Source organism: Sinocyclocheilus rhinocerous, unplaced genomic scaffold (genome assembly GCF_001515625.1).
Source record: "Sinocyclocheilus rhinocerous isolate Xijiao unplaced genomic scaffold, SAMN03320098_v1.1 scaffold562, whole genome shotgun sequence".
NCBI classification, from domain to species: Eukaryota; Metazoa; Chordata; class Actinopteri; order Cypriniformes; family Cyprinidae; genus Sinocyclocheilus; species Sinocyclocheilus rhinocerous.
This window is the reverse complement of record NW_015641608.1, coordinates 364,257-388,323: the sequence shown is the minus strand read 5'-3', so window position 1 is coordinate 388,323 and position 24,067 is coordinate 364,257. Positions and strand designations below refer to the sequence as shown.

The window sequence follows — 24,067 nt, the reverse complement described above, 5'->3', positions numbered from 1 at the left end:
CTGGATACTAACAACTGAAGCATTTGAAACCCAGACAGGAATAATCCTCCATCTCCAGTGGGGCGCCTAAGAGTTGGCAGTCGCAAAAGTAAATAGTCTATGTTGGCATTTGTCAAGTGTTACCAATTACAACCTTTTTTTCTTCTAAAGGGGAGATACGAAAAGCCAAGAGGAATTATTACTGAAGGCATAGGCTGTAAATTGGCCACCATACTATTCCCTAATTCTGTAAAGCCAAATGTTTCAGTTTCAGATCAACTCTGTCATCTCCTTAAAGCCTCAACAAAACCACAAGTCAACCCATACGGTTTTGACTTTCTCAGTTTCTTGATTAGGCACATTTAGAAAAAAAGATCTTGTAGGATCCTGTCATATTGCCATAGAGGAGATGCACTTTAATCAGTCAAAATAGGCCAAATGCAAGAAGAATGGAAGGAGTTTCTCAGCAGACCTACGGCTGAATGACACGGACATACAGTTACAGTACCTTTCATTTGGGTCATGACTCATGACAGGTACAAAATGTCCTTGACTGCCGAGAAACACTTCAGGAATCCAGTATCAGCTTTCAGCCACATGCAGCCATCTTGTACGGGGAGATGTGGAGCAACTTTATAGACTCCATCACTCCATCACTCATCACTGTGAAAAACACATCAGTTTAAAGGTGCTTTATATGAACAAGAAGGTTATACTGTGGTAGAATGATATACCAGAAGTTAAAGTATGCGTTTCAACTGAGACATTTTTAAGCAAGAGACTACATTTTATAACAAAGCAGACCTTTGGTGGTGTTTACTTGAAGCTACTGTACTGTCAGATACACCACTAAATTACCACAATGATTTCTGAAGGATCATGTGACACTTAAGACTACAGCAATGCCTGCTGAAAATTCAGCTTTTTAAAAAAAAATTACATTAAAAAATGCATAGATAATGGATTGATTATAAGTGGTTTACATTTACACCCTAAAAGTTATCATGAGACTTTATTTGACATTCAACAAAATCAAGATGCTACAAATAAAGCTCATGCATAATAAAGACTTTAAGGAAATCGGTGTGACTATTAATTTGTCTCATTCCTGTTATACAGTACCCTTTGAATGCTGTAACTTTGGCGTGTACATTAACAGTAGTCAGAATTCCTAAGAGGATAGAAATACAAAAGCCAGAGTTAACTGTTGCCCAGTGTGGGAGTGAGGATTAGCTTTAATGAGGGGGCTGAACTAAAGCTAGTTTTTATATTTTAAACATTTTTCATTTTCATTTTTTAAACATGTTGATATTATCATAGAGTTTTCTGCAAATTGTAACAGGATTGAATGTTCTAGAGTGAGACAAACCAACACAAAACATAAGACAGATCCATTGCTAATACTTACTTATGTTTATGCTGTTTTCCGTCCAAAGTGATGTTACTTCCTGGAGTATGATGTCATTAGGGAATTGCCTTTTGTAGTTAAGGGGATACTAGCATATTTACTCCCTGAAAAATACTGCACTTCCAGAGGCGGACAGTAACTAAGTACATTTACTTGAGTATTGTACTTAAGTACACTTTTTGAGTATCTGTACTTTACTTGAGTAATTTTTTTATTTTTGGGGGGAAACTTATGACCTCACTACGAATCGCCATAAATTGCATAACTCTCATTGGCTTCCAGTCACTTGCTGCAAATCACTGTGTGAATGCCACTATATAACCCGTTTTTATTGGCAATAGGTCATAAACATTCATTTAAACTTGATTTTCTTGCATTGTGGTTTCATTTGTTTGTTTTTTTTATGAGTTATTTTGTTGTAGATGTAAATGCACTGATTCTCTTTCTTATATGTTCAGCTTGGAGCCTTTTCTCTACGGCCTTCATGCCCTGTTCAAGGGCGACTTTCGTATCACCTCTCCTAGAGACGAGTGGGTTTTTGCAGACATGGACCTGCTGAACAGGGTGGTGGCTCCAGGTGTACGGATGTCCCTCAAACTGCACCAGGTAGAGCTTAGGCATTCATCCATCCCTACCAGAGGCGGAGAGTAACTAAGTACATTTACTTGAGTATTGTACTTAAGTACACTTTTTGAGTATCTGTACTTTACTTGAGTAATTTTTTTATTTTTGGGGGGAAACTTATGACCTCACTACATTTGAAAGACAAATATTGTACTTTTCACTCCACTACATTTCTATCAAGATCCTCGAAGTTGAAAGTCGTTAGCAGCTTTGAAAGTCAGTGGGTGATTTTTTTTTCTTTAAAACGTGACTTTCTTTTTTCAGACAGTTTATCAGTAATCACTCTTGGGGCTACATGAAGTGATTTCCCAGCATTTTTTGAGCACTGACCAGTTCCAAATGTGATATTTATTTACAACAATTCAATAATAAGAAGTTAATATTGTGGTTTATATTAGACACAATATTGTCTGATTTTGCTAAATTGTGTAAGTGAAAATATTACCTATAAAGCCACAGAAGAACTGTTGTGCGTCTCCTAATAAAACACAAAAGGTGTTTGACTGAAGCAGCACTGCACAGACCATTCTCTGTGTGACATCCAAGTACCGCGACAGCGATTAGACAGCATTTTTTTAAATGTTTGTTTTGATGCCAAATAAGTCTTGCTGTTTTGCATTTTTGTTAAAGCAGTGTTGCTGTTGTAAAGTTATACAGCTACAGTTGTGCTGCTGGGTTTTAAAGCAGGTTTGATTTTTTATTTTCTTCCTTATCAGTCTGTATTCAGTCAGTGTAATGTATTGTAAGTTGCTTCAGAGGTATTGCAAGTATTACATACAACAATAATAAAACAGTGCATTGACATAAATAAGGAAATGTACTTTTGGTACTTAAGTACTGTTAAAAGCAAGTACTTCTGTACTTTTACTTAAGTAAAAATCTGTCTTTACAACTTTTACTTGTAATGGAGTTATATTTGACCAGCAGTATCTGTATTTTCACTCAAGTAATGGAGTTGTGTACTTTGTCCGTCTCTGTGCACTTCTAACAAAATATGATCAGTACATCTTATGATTCTGCATAATATATACCCAGCTGACTCCCAAATGTATATTTTTGCTGATGTTTCCAACTTTTTGAGGAAGAAACGTAATGTATTGCTTATTTGATTGTATCAATGCAATCACTCCCTTTGGTAGAATTGAAATTATCTATCTCCTTTAATAAAATACTAATTAAATTTTTTTGTTTGTTTTTTTCCTGGAAGTAACAATGCTGATGAACTTGCTTTTCATTTATTAATTTTTTTGCATTGCAAATGTATTTTTAACAAGGACACATTTCTTAACATTTTGCTTAATTTAAAATTTTATCTTAATGAGTTTGACCGTACTGTAAAATCTGTAAATTTTATTTTTTTCATTTTGTTGTTTGCATTTACAGTGCTGTTTTGTCTTTGCAACCAATCAGTAAAGAGATATTAGTTACAAAAGGCTAACAGGATGAACATATGAGGAAACTATAAATTTATTCAAATTCAAATGAGTTAAATAATTTAAAATTCACCCTGCTCACATAATTGTGATTAAAGAAAGCTGTGTAATGTTTTAATAATGTATCATATATTAAAGACTGCAGTAAAACTTTACATCGTCAGGTCAAGAGATCTGAGATTTGAGAAATTGAGATTTTGCTTTGTTTTTTTCTTGTGTTTTACATTCACACAAAAATGCAAGAAGTTTATGGTATATGAGAGCACTGTTGATACAATCCTTTTCATACAATATCTAAGAAGAAATGCAACTCATTTCATTTAGGCCATTTACCAAACCATCCTTAGTTATGGCTTCCAACAGCGCTGGTCTCCTCTTCTTCATCGGGTTTTTCTTATCTCACAAAGTACTTTACTTCTACAACCCAAGTTCAATTACACCATCAGAGACACCTAAACCCAACACTACAGTATTGTGAGTGATGTGAAACATGACTCCAGGACTCTGTCCCATTAGAGCCCGTTACTTATGGAACAAAACCATAAACTCGCTGCATCATCATAAGCATCCTCATAAAACATTCACACCAGATGAAGCCACGAGAAACCCATTGTCCATTGGCCAGCCAGCAGTCAGCCGAGAACAGGAGACCAGTTACCATTGGCTGCTTTCTGTCAGTAGCATCTTGACTGGAAGCACGAGTTCCTGTATCGATCCGGAGTCGTCCTGACCCTTGGCAGAGGAAGGGGGATTTTGTTGTTGTATCGGTAATACGATATGATGAAAAGACTTACCACAAACTCAGACCAGCGCCTTTAGTACTAAATACCAGCAGACAGCGGTTTTCTTGAGCACATTGTTATAAAATGCTTTAATAAATAGTTTGATTTACTTCTAAGAACAAACAAATTCCACTAAATGAACCAAATAACTTCTTTTCAGAGCAATTCTTCTGTACAAAATAAAAATAAAAATACAGCTTAAAAAACAAAGCAAAACAAAAAAACTCTCCTCCAGCTCCACCCCGTTTCCCTTCCATAACGGACACTGAGCTTAACTTGCTTATTTATAAGTGTTTACTTGAATTTGATTGTGAACCAGTTGTTCAGGAACAGTTTTAAACGTTTCTCATCTTCCCATAAGCAAAAAAACTAAATCTTTAACATCATGATGAAAGAAATCAAATCATAGCCAGCCGTTTCTGAGGTAATCCATTTCTTTGAGCTGGTACCTCGAGTACAAATGCTTTACAACATAATTGTTCCCTTCATGAAGTTTCGATCCAACCAAACAAACAAACAAACAAAAAAGGAGAAAACATCATTTTGACATATCAGCATCTTTACAAGAAACAAGCAGCATGGTTTTATGATCAGCAAGAAAGGACAGGTGTGGAAAGGGAATAGGGTTTTTTAAGGAGGCGAACACACAAGCCACAATACAGCACACGATCGTATAGGTGTCTAGTGAAAACAAAACCAACAATCTCTGATTATATTTTTGTTCTGACTGTGGGACGCTGTATACATCTTACAAAACCTGCCATATCAACTGGCATAAATAAAAGGAATGGTGTTAAAAAAACAAAGAAAAAAAAAAATAATCATAATATTTAAATCATAATTATAATAATAATAATAAAAAAAGTGACTTAAGTTACTAAATTCAAATATACACAGCGACTCCTTTATTATATACACATATTTACAGATCTCTTGTCTTTGTTGAATACCTTGATGGTGATATGGGAGCTGCTCTTAAGACCAGCCTCTCCTCTTTGTCGTGATCTATCGGGTCAGGAGACCCTGAAACCGAGGGGCTTGTCCGAAGGCACTTGCGACCGACTCAAAATACTGCAATACGTTTTATAAAGAGCGTTCAGCCAAGATGACAGAAAGGACAGAAAAAACAAGGCCACTTTATAGGCACTGTAGCCCTCCTCATGGACGACGAGCTTGTAAGGCAGGTGTGGAAGGAGAACAGATGAACGGTTGAAGGGGGCTCCCCCGAAGCCAGCGTCCCCCACCCCCCGCATGTGGTCTGCACCGAAATTGGGCCACTCGAAACAAAACCAAAAGCACAACCATTTGTAAACAACAACGTAAAAGTCTTTATACGGTTTCTCTCACGAGTTCCATAGTCCTGCTCCTAATCCAGCAGTTTTCTTTTCTCCGAAAACAAAGCAAGGCTTCTCACCGCCTCCTTATAAAGAAATAGAATTTGCTTCCTCTGTACATAAAAAAAAGGAACGAAAGAAATTTGCCACTTTATCAGCCTCAAAAGAAGTCAAAAATAAAAATAACACATGGGAAAAACTCTTTGTCTTTGTTTCTGAGATGGCCTTGGTCTCCTTGTCCTGCTCGTCGGAGCTCATACGCAGTGTTCTTTGTGCTCTTGGCCGGTGGTGGCGTTATTGACATTTTTACAGTTGTTGTCCTTTGGGCTGAAGCCTGTCCAGTAGGGTGCTTTGAGGGAAGGGCTGCTGCAGCCGCTGCTGCTGCTGCTCCGCATGGTGCAGATCAGCCCGTTCTTGGTCCGCACTGCAGGTTTAGAGTACTTTTGGATGGGATGCTTGCACTCCTCTTCCACCAGCTCCAGCTCTTCCTCCTCCATCTCCTCCTCGTCCTCCCCGCTTGTGCAGGTCCGATCCGGGGAGCCCATGAGCTTGGTGCGCTCGTACTGTGCGTCCCGGTTGTCCTTGTGCTGCGGTCGCGTCACAGGCCTCAGCGGTTCCCACTGGTTGTTGACACTCTCCTCCACGGGCAAGCGCTCCCGCCTCTCGCGCTCTTTTCGCCGCTTACGGGTCCACCACACGCAGACGATGACGCAGAAGACCAAGAGTACGCACAGGATGACGCACAACACGGGCACCAGGTAGTCTGTATGGAAAGAGAATCGAGTCAGACGTTGCAAATTTGGGATTCATGCCAAAAATAATGAACAAAAAGTAGGGATGTATGACATAAAAACTATATTGGTTATTGGCCGATGTAAGTCCATTTATCAGTAAAGGTCATTAGTGGATATTTTGATTGGCCAGCATTTGATATTTAATTGTGGATACTCATCACCCACCAATTTTTAAAAAATATTATTAGAGACAAAATAGTGTGTATATATTAATAACATAGAATAGTGTGTATATATGATATAAATATTAGTGCTGTCAAACGATTAATCACATCCAAAATAAAAGATTTTGTTTACATAATATGTGTGTGCACTGTGTATATTTATTATGTATATATAAATACACACGCATGTATATATTTCAGAAAAAATTTGTTATGTTTATATTAAATATATTTATATATAATATAAATTATATGAAAATAAATATATACATGTAAATATTTTCAATATATATACTGTATGTGTGTGTATTTATATATACATAATAAATATACACAGTACACACACATATATTAAAGCAAAATAACTGAAGCAATATAATATAATATAATATAATAAACATACTATTTTGTATTCACAATAATAAATATAATAAACACTCAAATAATTATATAAATTTAATTATAAATTATTTTTAAGATCAGAGGCCACTTAAACATTCATTAACTAATGCCAAGACTTATTTTAGATTTTTTTATTAGACAAAATAGTATATTTTCAAAATTGGCAATAACATTACAGAATCAAAATGAGGGAGAAAAAGAGCAAAACATTTGGCTTTAATTCCTATAGGTTTCAAATATTATTATTTTTTTTAAACACATTTATAATTGCCTTAACCAAAAAAATCATTAAGTTTGTCCCATCATTCTCGTTAATGTATCGCTGTAGCGTGACAGATGACTGTGGAGGAGTTCTATGACTGTCACACAGGTTTATGGCCTCCTGCCCACAACGGCTGGATCCTCTCAGTACCCTTCCTCCTGTGACTCACAAAGGCATTTAAGCTGCACTAATTGGTGGAGATGGGGAATTGACAATCGGTGGGGGGACGAAGGCTGGCTTTAGCCTTGAGGCCAGTTGGCCCCTGCTCTACTCACCCACTGGCTGGGACATGACCGGCATCTCCACTTTGACCTCGATGACGGCAAGCATGACGGTGCTGTTGTGCCGCTTGGACAGCGTGCTGACTATGGTACTAGCTGCCTCCTGGATCTGACTGTGGTTAGGCTGCTCGTCCTGCTGGAACGACTGCAGGAGAAATAGCGGGGATTAAAAATATATTCGATTGCATTCCAAAGATTCCAAGTAAAAACCACTTACATAGGAACAATCTATAATTATTTACTGTAAGTGTGAGGTTTTGGAGCATTGCTGCGATGACACTTGACTATCCTGTATTTGTTGATCTTCTACATCCAAGTTTATTTCTTGTAAACCAAAATATATGGTTGTGGTGGAATCAGTGGGCAATGGATGGTTAACTCAAATGTTTCAAATTTGTTTACATCATACAAGTATTGATTTTGATAGGAGAACAAAAAGAGACTTGTAATCAATCTATGACAATACGCTCAATAAAATAACTTTATCCAAATAGCAGTAGACTCAATCGTTTCAACTCTATTCGGTTTTCAACATGCAAAAACCTGCAGCTGTTCAAAGTTCCTGCCTACAGGTTCCATTTTAATGAGTCAGGCCAGTTAAACACGGGCCTTCAGTTAGTGACTTGTTACAACACTGCAGGGATTTAGTGTAATCTGATCGAGGATAAAGGATGCATTTGTAGGTAACCACTATTTGTAAGTTACTTCCATAAGGCAAAATGTTTCATTGCACACAGGAAACACGGCTTCAAATTACACAAAACTTGCCTGGCAGCACAAAGATATTAATTTTCATATCCTTACCCAAGTATGTCTTTTTTTGTTATTTCAAGGATTGTTTCAAGATTATTTGGTTGTGCAACATTTCATTGTCTAAAGACAAAAGTGTATATCTTAAGGCTGTGTGAGATGCGCTGAAGCCCGTTTCATGCGCTCTCTGTGTGGGTGGAGGGAATGCTGCAATGCAGTACGGCCCGCTGCTGGTCAGTCAACTGAATCTCATTACAACATAATGGGCTGGTTTGAAGAGGAGGCTGGTTGGCATTGCTCTGGGCGTCTGGGCATTTTGAAAAACTGAGCTCGACTCGTGAGGAAATCAAATTTGCATCCATTAACAGATCTGTGCAATGAGTATCTAGGACCCCCATGGTTTTGACTTTCTATTCCACTGATAATAGATCTTAGGGGCCTACACAACACTGCTGTGTGAAGGGTACAGGCGTGCAAAGGACTCATGAATTTAAAATGTGCAAGCGCATAAAGCTCTCCTTAGGGTCTTCAAAATGTACTTACGATGGCCACCTCTACGGCATCTTGGTTTTTGTAGGAGAGGTCACAAAGAACCAACAGCGCGTGATCTTTCGCCAGGCTCCGCGTGGCAGGCATATACCTCAGCTCTGAGCAGACGTTCTCCACTGTCGTTCCCTAGAAGGCATAGTGCGTACTTAGAGGAATATTTCAGAAAAAACACAATTGGGGATCATAATGTAATTACGTTAGGAGAAGGATTAAAAAGGTATGGTACCATATAACATTACTATGTGTTTTTGGACATGGTGGCCTGGTAATATAACATTTTTGGTTACAGACAGATTACTGGAAATACCAAAGTACCACATTGACACCATTGCTTTGTGGATAAGGTACCCTGGTAATATCATATTTTCTGGAATTTTTTGACATATGTGGACAACTACAATACCAAAATACTATGGTATTATGATATTTTTCAGAAATATACCAACGTTTCTTGAGATAAGGCTATGGTAATATGAAAGTAAAGTTACTGCTATGTCTTTGTGATCACATTACCCTGGTAATACCATGATTTTCTGGACACAATACTGTTCAAAATTAGAAGTCGGTAAGATTTTGTACGTTTCTTATGCTCACCAAGGAGGCATTTATTTGATCAAATCTACAGTAAAAACTGTAATTTTGGGAAATATTAATGTAATTTATTCATTTGATAACAAAGCTGAATTTTCAGCATCATTACTCCAGTCTTCAGTGTCACTTGATCCTTCAGAAATCATTCTAATATGCTGATTTGGTGCTCAAGAAACATAATTATCAATGTTGAAACAGTTGCTAAATACTTTTGTGGAAAAACTGCTGTGTCTTTTCAGAATTCTTTGATAAACAGAAAGTTTAAAAAACATTTATTTGAAACAGAAATCTTTTGAATGTATTCACTGTCACTTTCGATCAATTTATTGCCTGTAGTCAGTAGTGTGTCTCGTGAATTGGACGCAGACAATGACAATAACGAAGTGGTATTACCATGTTTTCAGGACATGGTAGCTTGTAATACCATGTTTTTTTAACGTATCTCATAGACTATGGCAATGCCATGGTATTACCATCATTGTGCTATGGTACCACCACAAGGTTTTTGTGTAATGGAACAAAACACCAACTTATAGGTGAATACTTACTGTGGGTAATTTGTCCCTGTTGAATATAAGGGTGATGCGAGCACAGCTCTTGTCCAGATAGACTGAGTTGGGCTCACATTTTGTTTGGAGGGTTGGGGCGGCATCAGGGCTTGAACAAAACCCCCACTGGTGGCAAGGGGGAGAGAGGCACGTCAGGAAGTTGTGCTCCAGGCATTCACGACCTCCTGGACAGGATTGAAGCTCTCGCCCTAGCGTCCCTGGCAACAGGCACGGCCGCCGGCCACACACCACCTGAGAAAGTGTCATTAACACATTCATTTATTTCAATAAATAAAAAGAGATAAAAGACTTGTTTTTGACATGTTTTCTTCAGACACTTACCTTGGTGCACTCCACTTTGCCGTTGACACATTGACAAGTGTTGCATTCTTCCTCCCAGCGGCTGCCATGCGGGAACTGAAGTCCAGCATAGTGACACGCCTTCCCAACGCCAATGACTGCACCACAACATAAACACAAACACAAACACCATAAGACTGGGGCCAATTCTAATTTAGGAGCAGATCCCTTTCCTGTCTGGAATGATTTAAGTCACATGATGCCAGGTCAATGCTCCTACGAACGATGCCGTCTGCCTTTCATGTCGTTCACTCCTTAGGAACCATACTCCCTGTTTAGTGGCTTTAGATCCACATCTATTAGCTTTTAGCTCATCTATATGCTAGTGTGGCAAATCACCATATTATAATGATTTCTGAAGGATCATGTGACACTGAATAATGGCTGCTGAAAATTCAGCTTTGCCATCACAGAAATACATGACATTTGAAAACATATTAAAATAGAAAACAGTTGTTTTATATTTGTAGAAATATTTCACAATATTACTATTTTACTGTATTTTTTATCAAATAAATGCAGCACTGGTGAGCATAAGAGACTTCTTTCAAAACATTTAAAAAATCTTACCAACTCTGGACTTTTGAACAGTAGTATATGCATTTAAAATGTACAGTGTTTATTTTCCAGGAAAGATACAAAAAATATTTATGACTTATCCGGCACTAGAGTGATTTTTGTCCAATCAAGCGCTCTCTAGAGACAGAATGTCTCACCTGCTTCCGACTAACATGTAGAAATAATGTTCATGGCTGTGACGTAAATAAACCATTCAGGCTATTTTTGAGGCTCTCACTAAGTAAAGCACATGATTTTATAGGGTCTTTAAGTTCCATTTCTCAATATCAGCAAGCTGAGAGATAAAAAGAGATTGATTAATGATTTTTAATGATTAAACAATAACTCTTACACTCTTGGCATTGAGGTCCGGTGCGACCGAGTGGGCAGACACATCGGAAGCCATTGATCTCATCCACACAGGTGGCACCGTATGCGCAGGGTGACGACTGGCACTCATCAATGTCTGGTGAAGCAAAGAGAACATGCATTCGCATCAATACGTCTACTGCCCAGGGCAGAAATATCAAATGGTTAGAAAAGCTAAAACTGTAATTTGAAATCAATAAAGTGTCAGGATTGATGGCGTTCCCATGGCTGCACCTCAGAAAATGAGGCCGGGGAAATGCATGGAATCCTTAAAGAGTAAGTCAGAGCCATCAATGGACACAAGAGACACAAGGAGAGGAATTTTTCCACTGGTTGAATAATTTATCTCCTCTGTCTGTTTGTGAGCCATGGCTAACCTTTGACCCCTGAGGAGGTCAAAGGCCACGGATGCTCGGTAATCCACCAACACCCTCTTTCTACACATCCCTATTCTTTCCTCCTCGAGATACTCACTGATACGACAGTCGGGTCCAGCGAATCCAGGGGCGCATTCACAGCGGAACCAGTTCACCCCGTCCACGCAGATTCCTCCATTGTAGCTGCAAGGAGACGTGAGGACAATGAGGTTATCAGGCCAAAGAGACACCTTCGCCCCAGTGATTGACATAATACTTCAAATATGCATGCATACAAGTGGAAAGGCAGGAAAAAGGGGGAAGAGAAGAGTGAAAGAGAGATGGACGAAGAGGGATGCGGGATACCGGCACCTTTCAGATGCAAATCCCCACATCAAAAGAGAGGAAGAGGGAGTCAATGCGAGACATTTGCGCATCAATCAGATGTAATTTAACACTTTTGTGGATTTTGATGTTTGCTTTCAGTGGTATGCAGACATGCACTGGCAGCTAAATTATGAATGGCGGAATTCACTCACTCTGAGTGCAGGTGGGCCCCTCCCAGCCGTCTTTACAGATGCAGGTGAACGTGTCACCACCACCCACGCATGTTCCTCCGTTCAGGCAGGGGCTGGACGCGCAAGTGCTGTTCTTTGCTGAAGTAGAAAGACGAAATGGAAAAGTTACAGCAAGTGAGCAAGCGATTCTTTAGACTAGTCTATGACAAATTAGGGTCTTCCAGGGGCCAAAAGCTAGGGGGTCTGAAGAAAATGTCAGAATATGTTACCAAATCAAAAAACTAATTATTTTGCATTCATTTTCTGTACAGACATTTAAAAACAAATTTCATTTTCAACTAAAATTACATCCTTAATTAAGGTTTTAAGCCTTGAATGAAATGAACCAGCTCAAAAATAAATAGCAATATTTGTTTAAGCAAAAAAGACAAGGATAGACGACCGACTGTGTACTTTTATATACATTGTGTTAAATAAAAAAAGCAACCACGATACAATATAAAAATGAAAACTGAAAATAAGTATATTACTAATTATATTAGATGTTAATTAGAAAAGTGTTTGGGAACTGATATTTATGCACACACATACTTAATATATGTATTTTATGTATGCATATTATTCATTAAAGTAATGTGCCATTTAATTATTTGGAAAAATATTTTGGATTCATTTTCTGTATAGGCATTTAAAAAAAAGTTAAATTTTTTCAAAAAATGTTTTTAAATGGTTTCAATCTCTGAACCAAGTTAAGAAGCAATAATAATATAAATATATAAATGCACATAAAAATGATAAAACAACACAGAATGAATGAAGAGTTACACTTTATTTTAAGGTGTCCTTTTTACAGTATAATTATACATTTAAGTACTGAGTAATATTTATTAACTTCATGTACTTACTATATGGTTAGGGTTAGGATTAGGGTTTGGCTTAGGGTTACTTGAATGTAATTATGCATAATTAATTGTTATTATAATAGTAACTACATGTAATGTGTAACAAGGACACCTTAAAATAAAGTGTTACCGAATGAAAGACCATTTATATAAGTGAAAGTGAAAAAGTGAAAGTGAAGTGACGTGTGGCCAAGTATGGTGTCCCATAATCGGAATTTAACCCATCCAAGTGCACACACAGTAGTGAACACACACACCGTGAACACACACCCGGAGCAGTGGGCAGCCAATGCTGCGGCGCCCGGGGAGCAGTTGGGGGTTTGGTGCCTTGCTCAAGGGTCTCACCTCAGTTGTGGTATTGAGGGTGGAGAGAGCGCTGGACATTCACCCCCCAACCCCCACCACCACCAATATCCCTGCCGGACCTGAGACTCGAACCCGCAACCTTCGGGTTACAAGTCCGACTCTCTATCCATTAGGCCACGATACAATATAAAACTGACTATACACTGTGTATAATGAGCGTTGAGAATGCAGGATTGCAAAACTGACTGAGAGTGCTAAGAGGGACTGATTTGATAATGTAATTTGTAATGCTTCATGTAAGTGATGGGAGTCTATGAATAGTTTGAGCTTATGTTTTTGGTTCAAAATGTCTAAGAAACCTGACTGTGATTAAAGTGAGCATGAAAACTGGACTTTCACAGATCTCTACTCACCCGTGTTGCATGTACTTCCTCCCCATCCAGGAGGGCAGGCGCAGCGGAAAGTGTCTCCGTGGTCATAGCAGGTCCCTCCATTACTGCATGTGGTGGCATCACATTGACTTTCACCTAAAGACACAAACAACGATTTAAAATATTACCAGTCAGTTGACATATGCAGTTAAACCACATAATAGGAAAAGAGGAAGTACTTTGACATAAAACAAGGAGAGGTAACTCACGTGAATGACAGGTCTTTCCTTTCCAGCCATTGGCACATTCACAGTAGAAGTCATTGACCAGGTCCACACAGTGGCCGCCATTCTTACAGGGGCTCCGACTGCACTCGTTCACATCTGAGTGCAGAAACACAAGTGAAAAAGGTAAGATACTGAATGTAAAGAGGATCAAGATGATAAGGAAGATGAAGATGGATACTCACTGAGGTCGCAGAGGTCACCCTCCCAGCCGTCCGGACAGAAGCACTGGAAAGAGCTGATCCCGTCGATGCAGGTGCCTCCGTTTCGACACGGATTGCTCACGCAGTCGTTTACATCTGGATAGTCGATATAAAACATTTCCATGAACATCAAGATTTTTGAACAAAATGTACATAGACAATGGGGTTCAAAAACCACACAAATCAGATTGATCATGTGAACTTTGTACAGATGGTCAGATGTTATTGCTTCCATTGATGCCCAAGATGCTATATGGATTTTTTTCAATATAATATTTTCAGCTTAATTGGCTTTGTGGCCAATTATGACAAATACATTTTCAAATATACTATGCAACTAAGGAATACAAGTTTGTTTATAAAATTATTAAATCAATAATTATGAATACTAATAAAAGAAGTGTTATTTATTTTAAAATTTGTCTTAATTTTCAATTTGCGAGAGGGGATGCTAGTTGTAAAGAATAGGAAAAGTTTGGCTTAAAATAGTTATACAGCACAAGAATCTGCTAAAATTGCTTAAAATGTAATGTCAATTACCCATCTATTCTGTAAGGATAAACTAAAATAATCGAAAAGCAAACAAACAAGGATGAACAGGCGTCACATGAATATGATTAAAAAAGGAAGAATGGTAAAACAGTAAAGATGACTCACTCTCGTGACAGTATGTTCCTGTAAAGCCCAGCTCACAGGTGCAGGTGAAGTTGCCGCCCGGCTGGCTGATACAGCGGCCATGAGGACCACACACATTAGAATGTGTCTCACTCACACCCCCATCTGAGCTGTTACTCGCCACAGCAATCGTACAGCTGTCAATCACTGGAAATGAGAAAACAAGACAAGCGGGAATAAGATCAGATGGCTGCTAAGCTGGACTATTGTGCACTATTGTACAAAAGTAGGTCATCTTTGGCTAATGCATCTTGGTCGGCAGCAGAACAGGAAGGGCAGTACCTTGGCAAGGGGTTGTCTTGCAGTGGTCAGCAGTTGGGGGTTTGGTGCCTTGCTCAAGGGTCTCACCTCAGTTGTGGTATTGAGGGTGGAGAGAGCGCTGGACATTCACCCCCCAACCCCCACCACCACCAATATCCCTGCCGGACCTGAGACTCGAACCCGCAACCTTCGGGTTACAAGTCCGACTCTCTATCCATTAGGCCACGATACAATATAAAACTGACTATACACTGTGTATAATGAGCGTTGAGAATGCAGGATTGCAAAACTGACTGAGAGTGCTAAGAGGGACTGATTTGATAATGTAATTTGTAATGCTTCATGTAAGTGATGGGAGTCTATGAATAGTTTGAGCTTATGTTTTTGGTTCAAAATGTCTAAGAAACCTGACTGTGATTAAAGTGAGCATGAAAACTGGACTTTCACAGATCTCTACTCACCCGTGTTGCATGTACTTCCTCCCCATCCAGGAGGGCAGGCGCAGCGGAAAGTGTCTCCGTGGTCATAGCAGGTCCCTCCATTACTGCATGTGGTGGCATCACATTGACTTTCACCTAAAGACACAAACAACGATTTAAAATATTACCAGTCAGTTGACATATGCAGTTAAACCACATAATAGGAAAAGAGGAAGTACTTTGACATAAAACAAGGAGAGGTAACTCACGTGAATGACAGGTCTTTCCTTTCCAGCCATTGGCACATTCACAGTAGAAGTCATTGACCAGGTCCACACAGTGGCCGCCATTCTTACAGGGGCTCCGACTGCACTCGTTCACATCTGAGTGCAGAAACACAAGTGAAAAAGGTAAGATACTGAATGTAAAGAGGATCAAGATGATAAGGAAGATGAAGATGGATACTCACTGAGGTCGCAGAGGTCACCCTCCCAGCCGTCCGGACAGAAGCACTGGAAAGAGCTGATCCCGTCGATGCAGGTGCCTCCGTTTCGACACGGATTGCTCACGCAGTCGTTTACATCTGGATAGTCGATATAAAACATTTCCATGAACATCAAGATTTTTGAACAAAATGTACATAGACAATGGGGTTCAAAAACCACACAAATCAGATTGATCATGTGAACTTTGTACAGATGGTCAGATGTTATTGCTTCCATTGATGCCCAAGATGCTATATGGATTTTTTTCAATATAATATTTTCAGCTTAATTGGCTTTGTGGCCAATTATGACAAATACATTTTCAAATATACTATGCAACTAAGGAATACAAGTTTGTTTATAAAATTATTAAATCAATAATTATGAATACTAATAAAAGAAGTGTTATTTATTTTAAAATTTGTCTTAATTTTCAATTTGCGAGAGGGGATGCTAGTTGTAAAGAATAGGAAAAGTTTGGCTTAAAATAGTTATACAGCACAAGAATCTGCTAAAATTGCTTAAAATGTAATGTCAATTACCCATCTATTCTGTAAGGATAAACTAAAATAATCGAAAAGCAAACAAACAAGGATGAACAGGCGTCACATGAATATGATTAAAAAAGGAAGAATGGTAAAACAGTAAAGATGACTCACTCTCGTGACAGTATGTTCCTGTAAAGCCCAGCTCACAGGTGCAGGTGAAGTTGCCGCCCGGCTGGCTGATACAGCGGCCATGAGGACCACACACATTAGAGTTGATGTGTCTCACACCCCCATCTGAGCTGTTACTCGCCACAGCAATCGTACAGCTGTCAATCACTGGAAATGAGAAAACAAGACAAGCGGGAATAAGATCAGATGGCTGCTAAGCTGGACTATTGTGCACTATTGTACAAAAGTAGGTCATCTTTGGCTAATGCATCTTGGTCGGCAGCAGAACAGGAAGGGCAGTACCTTGGCAAGGGGTTGTCTTGCAGTGGTCCTTGCGGTTTTCACAGGTCTTACCCTCGTAGTCTTCAGGACAGGCGCAGTAGAAGTCACCCGGCAGGCTGTAGCATGAAGCCTTGTTCTGACAGGGGTTCGGTTCACAGGGGTGAGACAGACTCTCCACCTTCAAATGAGACAGGGAGCTTGAGTTAGACCAGTCTTCTTAAACTATAGTGATAAACAGTCAGGTAAGCTGTAGAAGGCTCCCATAAGCCTACAGCTATAGGAGACAGCACCATTATACTCACACAAGAGACCAATCAAAACAAACTGTGCTGCTAAATTTAGACATCCTTCCGCTCTTACCGAGCATATTCAACTAGGACGAGGAACACTTTTGCACATCTAGTTCTACTTCTACCTCGACTTGGCCTTGTTCTGGTAAATATTCTTAGAAATTAATTTCTAATTCACACAGAAACTCATAACTCTTACTATATTCTTTTAATATGTTAACATATTAAATATAATCTCTACATAATTTTATAGAAATAATAATTAAAAAAAATATATCTTTAAATGGCCCTGTGTTATGACCAATGAATTTTCAAATATGCCATGTAATTATTTCATATGAGCTTAATTATAAAATTATTAAATCAATAATTATTACTATGAATACTAAAACTATTAAAACACAAACATTTTATGTTATGTTATGTTATGTTATATGTTATGCTTTTTGTTGACTACAGTCTAGGACACAAGCAGACGGACGTCTTTACCCATTGCATCATGTCTCTCGCCATGGGTGCCACATTTTTAGGATGCTGTGTCAAATTCTCTATGGTTCAAGGGTATTATTATTAAACATTCTTATGCATTTTTTATATAATTAAATTTTCGAAATCAATGTGTTAAATTGACAGCCAAATACAATATAATTTTTTAGTGAACACTTTTAAAATAAAAAGTTGTTTTAAATTAACACTTCACAATATTACTGTTTTACTGTATTTTTTGATCAAATAAATGCTGCCTTGGTGAGCATAAGATACTTCTTTCGAAAACATAAAAATCCTACCGACCCAAAACGTTTGAATAATATAAAATAAAATAAGGAAAACTCACTACAAACACCTGTTCCAATCACGTTTACGGATTAATGTAGGTTTCTGCAGCTATGACCCCCTCAATATTCCAACTTTCCATTTTTCTCACAAATGCATTTCTAGGGAGATGAACCTTTGTTGGAATGTAAACAACCTCTCTAAAGTACACATCATACCAGCTGCCATGTAAGGTGTTAGTTCGTACTATATCCCTGTTCTCCCGAGCTCCAAGACTGCTACATTTATTTTATTAGGGATATACATTGTATATACTGGAAGCCGAACGCCTGCACAAAGCACTTATTCACAGTCAGTGATGTAAGTGGAGCGTCTGCAAACCAGACTTTATCAAGATACATTAAACTGCTAGAGCAGACACATGTAAGAGATAATCAGCCATCTGTACCGGATCCGAAGAACAAACCCAGCTGGATGTGTTTCATACAGTGGTATGTTGGTAGTCAAAACTGGTCAACATATAATTTTAAAATATGTATCTGAAGCTTACTATCAGAAGTAAACAGATCTTAGAAGATTTTATATAGCTGTTTGAGAATTTTACTGCATCTAGAAGTAGTACATCACAGATTTATTGTAATGACTTAGGTGATTTAGTTCAATTAAACAGATCTGATCCCATATCAAAACATGTTAGATGTCAGTACTGGACCAAAGCTTTATATGTAGCCTCATGTGCACCTGCACTGAAAACAGCTCTACCAGATCAAAAGCTTTCCTAGTATAGTCTCACTTCTCCAAGAGACTGCAGACGGTAATGGTCTAATGTGAGCTCATGGCACGCCAGGCATGAATATAACGTGAAAATCAAGGCCTTCTCTTTCCCGGGCTGATTGTGGGCAGGCGGCCAGGAGGGCAAGAGAAGAGTTGCCTCATTCACTACAACTTATTTTCAGTCTGCACAGTAAGATGAGACTGGCTCAGGACCAGCTTCCAGCACCTCTATGGAAGTCCATCTTTAGCCTGCCACTAGACTTAAACTGGCTCCAGACCAGTAATAATGGCCACATGAAGAAAAAAATACTCCAGCCCTCCACCCAAACCCTACTCTAGTTACCCTGGCGCACCTGTGGCAGAATAGCAGGCTTGATCTGCCTTACACCAAGGCTTTAAACATGCATACATGCAACGACAGGGGTACCGACCAATTTAGCCGTGCCGAACGAGATTGTGAGCAAAGCATGAATGGAGAAGTGACCATCTGTAGTACTAAATGTCATCTATTAATCAAGACTGAGCCCCACTGTTTCCATTAAATGTTTATAAACCAACAGATGCATTCTGACTAAACCTGAATCATCCTCATTTCCTGTCTGCTTTACCTATTATTTGTAAAATAAAACAGGGAAAAAGGCAAAGGCAAAAATTAAATCAGAGCACAAACTAAACAAAACAAAAACAATACAATAAAAACAGCTGGGTATAAAACACAACAAAACAAAATTAAAAAACATCTGGGCATAAAACACAACAAAGCTAAATTAAAAACCATCTGGGCATAAAACAAAACAAAAATGAAAACATCTGAGCACAAAACAAAAACATCTGGGCACTACAAAACAAAACAAAACCTGAAAAAAAAAAAAAAACACATCTGGGCACAAAACAAAAACATCTGGGCACCACAAAACAAAACAAAAACAAAACCTGAAAACAAACACACACAAAAAAAAACAAACACATCTGGGCATAAAACAACAAAGCAAAACAAAAAACATCTGGGCATAAAATAAAACAGAAAAATAAAAACATCTGGCACAAAACAAATCAAAAATGAAAACATCTGGACACATAACAAAAACATCTGGGTACCACAAAACAAAATAAAAAGAAAAACAAAACCTGAAAACAAAACAAAATACAAAACAAAACCATCTGGGCATAAAACAACAAAGCAAAACAAAAAACATCTGGGCATAAAACAAAACAAAAATGAAAACATCTAGGCACCACAAAACAAAACCAAACACAAAACGAAACATGCTATCATGCTGAACAATACTGACAAAAAGTTTACTGTAAAAACACTATAAACAGTAAAGATTCTCACCTCACAGAGCATCCCTGCATAGTTTGCCGGGCATTCACAAACAAAGCTGTCCAGAATGACATGGCAGCGGCCGCCGTTTTGACAAGGACCACTGGCACATTTGTTCCTTGAGACTTCACAGTGCAAGCCCACAAAACCTGGAGGACACTGACAGTGGTAACCTCCATGAACCAGCTCCTGCACAGACACAAATAAAATGACACTTAATATAAATAACACAAATATTTGATACCCTATAGTAAACCAAGAATTGTAAAGGCTATACCTTGCATGTTGCTCCATTCTGGCACTGTCCATGGCAGCCATTGAGATCTGCAGTCATGGGCAAAGTAAATGAAGCAATTAATCAATGGCTAAGTGGAGGAAATCAGGACAGCAGTTAGGGGAAGCTGAAGATGTGCAATTAACTCGAATTAGATGAGCTTGGTGAGTGCGCTGAAGATGGAAATGTTAGTACAATCAACACAAACGTGAGGTACAACCAATAACCCAGCATGCAACAGCAGCTGAATCCCAAGACAAAATATACAGTGTGCAGAGCCCCGCAGGATATCAAATGTCCAAAGAGGAAACCCTGAGTGCCACTATAGTGTATGCTGTTAAAGATGGAGGAAAGGAGAGGAGAGGAGCATGAGGAGATACTGACTGATGTCACAGTTCTGTCCGGCCCATCCTTGAAAGCAGTCACAGTGATATCCACCAATCATGTTTTTGCAAGAGTGTGCATTTACACAAGGCTTCCCCATACATTCATTTGAATCTGTGAAAGTGAGGGAAAGAAAGAGTTGGGAGATTTTGTAGACAATTGGTAGATTGGGAGATTGAAGAGAAGGAGATGGGAAGTGTAGAGTAGCAGGAGAGGGGCAGAGAAATCAGAGATCTCGTTGTGTAGCCCCACCACCATTAAGCCCATTGAACAGTCTGCTGGCTTGAAACTCTAACAGTCCCAAGGATGCCAGTCTGCTTAACTTCCTGGTCAATGACCATTACACAGCAAAAAAAACAAAAACAAACAAAAAAAACACCTTTATCAGTATATTTGTCTTGTTCTATGAGAAAAAAAAATCTAAACATCCGTAAAACAAGATAATTTTACTTAAGATATTAAGACTTGTATTCAAAAGATGTATCTTAAATGACCCTACTGCATATGATATGATTGATATGATTGATATGATATGATATGATATGATATATGATATGATATATGATATGATATATGATATGATATGATATATGATATGATATATGATATGATATATGATATGATATGATATGATATGATATGATATGATCACTACCAAGTTTGAGATTTTTTATATTTTGGAAAGAATTCTGACCAAAGCTACATTTATTTGATCAAAAATGGAAAAAGTAATACTATTACAATTTAAAATAACTGTTTTCAATTTGAATATATTTTAAAATGTAATTTAATTCTATGATGACACCGCTGCATTTTCAGCAGCCATTCTGTCTTCACTGTCACATGATCCTTCAGAAATCATTCTAATTTGCTCAAGAAACATTTCTTATTAGCTATGTTGAAAACATATTTATTTTAGAAACTAAGATAAAAATTTTTCACAGCTTCTTTGATCAATAGAAAGTTAAAAAGAACACCATTTAATTAAAAATATAAATATTTTGTAAATTACTTTACTGATACTTTTGACCAATTTAATGATTCCCTGCTTATGAATCCCTGCTCTTAAATAAAAACTCTTACTGACCCCAAACCTTTAAAAGTGTGTGTGTGTGTGTGTATATATATATTTAGGTTTTGGAGAATATTCTCTGAAAAAATTTAAAATAAAATTTATATGAAAATAAAATAAAATAAATATAAATATTTTCTAAAATGTTCTTCTCAAACAGATCTTGTTTTAAGGAAGTTTAAAAAATTTTACTGAAAAAACAAGACAAAAGTACGTAGAAAAAAAGATTTTTTGCATCGTAAACTAAGGGTCCACTTGTAATCACCCCTCCTTCTGCTCATCTCTCCTCTATTAGCCTACAGCAGGTGACCAGCCAGTTCAGGGGGCTATGACTCTTTTGACTTTGCCATGAAAAAAACTAGTGCTTATTAGGTGTTTAAATATTCATCAGAGGCCCCTAGTGAGGTGCGCTCCGCTCCCCTGCACACCTGTCCTCCAGGAAACACGACTCCCCATCATGCTCAGGCCTGGCTCTTGTGAGTGTAACCCAAGCTGAAGGCTAAGGTTCGAAGCGTAAGATGAGCAGCCCAACTCCTGTTCCCACCCCACGCTTGTTTACAGGTCACAATCCACTTCCTTTCACATTCATCACTTCCCCTGACGAGGGCTGCACACTATTGTGAGCAAAAGGATGATGGAAACTCCTGTGGCACCTGCAATGCCATCTGATCTAGTCTTAGATCCAGGTCTAAGGCTGGCCCTCCTTGTTACATATGCATATATGGCAGTCAACAAGGATCAGGTTGCCACTATTACAAGTTCTTCATGCAATCTAATCAAATCACTTGTTTCAACTCTTGCTTTGCCTAAAACACATGCAGGCTTGTCAAGTGCATGCAATTTAAATCTAACGCACCATATTCAACCATTCGGATGCATAATGGTTCATATTTTTCAACAAATGGCAATGCAAAAATGAATAATATGGTATGAATGGATGGTCCATTGAACAGTGTGTATATTAAAAACTCAAATGCTACAGTTCAAAACACGACTGCAATACAGGAGGATCTCAATCTTACCGATTTGACAGGTCTTCCCAACCCACTGAGGAGGGCAGACACACTCAAAGCCATTTTCCAAGTCGACACATGTTCCGCCTTGTGCACACGGGCTGGAGGCACATTCATCCATGTCTGCAACATCAACACAAAATCATGTTTCGTTCTGCAGATATGAAAAACACACCTGAAATTGTGCTTTAAAATAACATGCTGAGAGACAGTTTCCATAAAAAAAGCTATTACAGGAGTTACATATTATGGGATGTTTTCAGTTTCATGCATATAAACATTCAAACTGGGCAATTTTACACCCAGCATGTGTGTGCAGGCTATTCACCGCCCACCACACACACACACACACACACACACACACACACACACTGCAGATACACATACTAGAGAAAGAATCAGTTACATTGATTAAAAATGATACAAAGTAGGGCAAGACATTATGATGTGCAATGGAAACGTGTCAACATATCTGCTTTATTGTTTATATTTTGCAGCATATTCCCAGAATTTAAATGAAAATCCATCATAAAGTAGAACGCATAGCATGCACTCCGAAAACAATAAATGTGAACAGTTTAGATGATGAATTGCTTCCTGTGTCGGCAAGGTAGGTCCCAATCTGGTGCAATAATAAACAATTCAAATGATGTACAGTCACATGAGTGCAAGTATATGGATGTTTCATAATGGCTTCACACATATCCAGTCATATTTTCACATATTATTGTTTTTAATAACTTGCTACTCTACGTAATGTGAAGCAGTGTTTGTCTTCTCCTTTGCATCATTCAAAAAAATGATGCATATAATAATAATATAATATAATATAATATAATATAATGTGACCCTGGACCACAAAACCAGTCATAAAGGTCTTTGCACACCAAGTCCGAAATTCTCGTCCGAAATTTTTGCACATTAAATAATAAATACGACCTCACGTTGTGTAAATCACGTTTACACACTGCCCTGGAAAAATTCGTATCAGTGTTCGATTTTCTGCATTTTCGCATTTCGTAACAAGCATTTTGGACTCAGTGTGCAAGGAGCTTAAGTTTTAAAGTTTGTGAAATTGAGATTTATACATCATCTAAAAGCTGAATAAACAAGCTTTCCATTGATGCATGGTTTGTTAGGATAGGACAATATTTGGCTGAGATAAAACTATTTGAAAATCTGGAATCTGAGGGTGCAAAAAAATCTAAATATTGAGAAAATCACCTTTAAAGTTGTCCAAATTAAGTCCTTAGCAA

General features: G+C 38.2%; 1 protein-coding gene across 1 annotated transcript in view; it reads right to left on the bottom strand.

Moving 5' to 3' along the window:
* Positions 1-4,851: 4,851 nt before the first annotated feature.
* Positions 4,852-24,067, bottom strand: part of LOC107755239 (protein jagged-2-like) — a 61,875-nt gene continuing 42,659 nt past the window's right edge. Inside the window, 17 exon segments of the mRNA XM_016571958.1 lie at positions 4,852-6,323; positions 7,458-7,608; positions 8,757-8,888; positions 9,902-10,153; positions 10,244-10,359; positions 11,172-11,285; positions 11,663-11,760; positions 12,068-12,200; positions 15,526-15,639; positions 15,753-15,866; positions 15,953-16,066; positions 16,628-16,792; positions 16,928-17,084; positions 20,081-20,257; positions 20,346-20,392; positions 20,727-20,840; positions 22,821-22,934. Of these exon segments, the coding sequence (XP_016427444.1) occupies positions 5,815-6,323; positions 7,458-7,608; positions 8,757-8,888; positions 9,902-10,153; positions 10,244-10,359; positions 11,172-11,285; positions 11,663-11,760; positions 12,068-12,200; positions 15,526-15,639; positions 15,753-15,866; positions 15,953-16,066; positions 16,628-16,792; positions 16,928-17,084; positions 20,081-20,257; positions 20,346-20,392; positions 20,727-20,840; positions 22,821-22,934 (2,621 nt within the window). The 3' untranslated portion in view covers positions 4,852-5,814.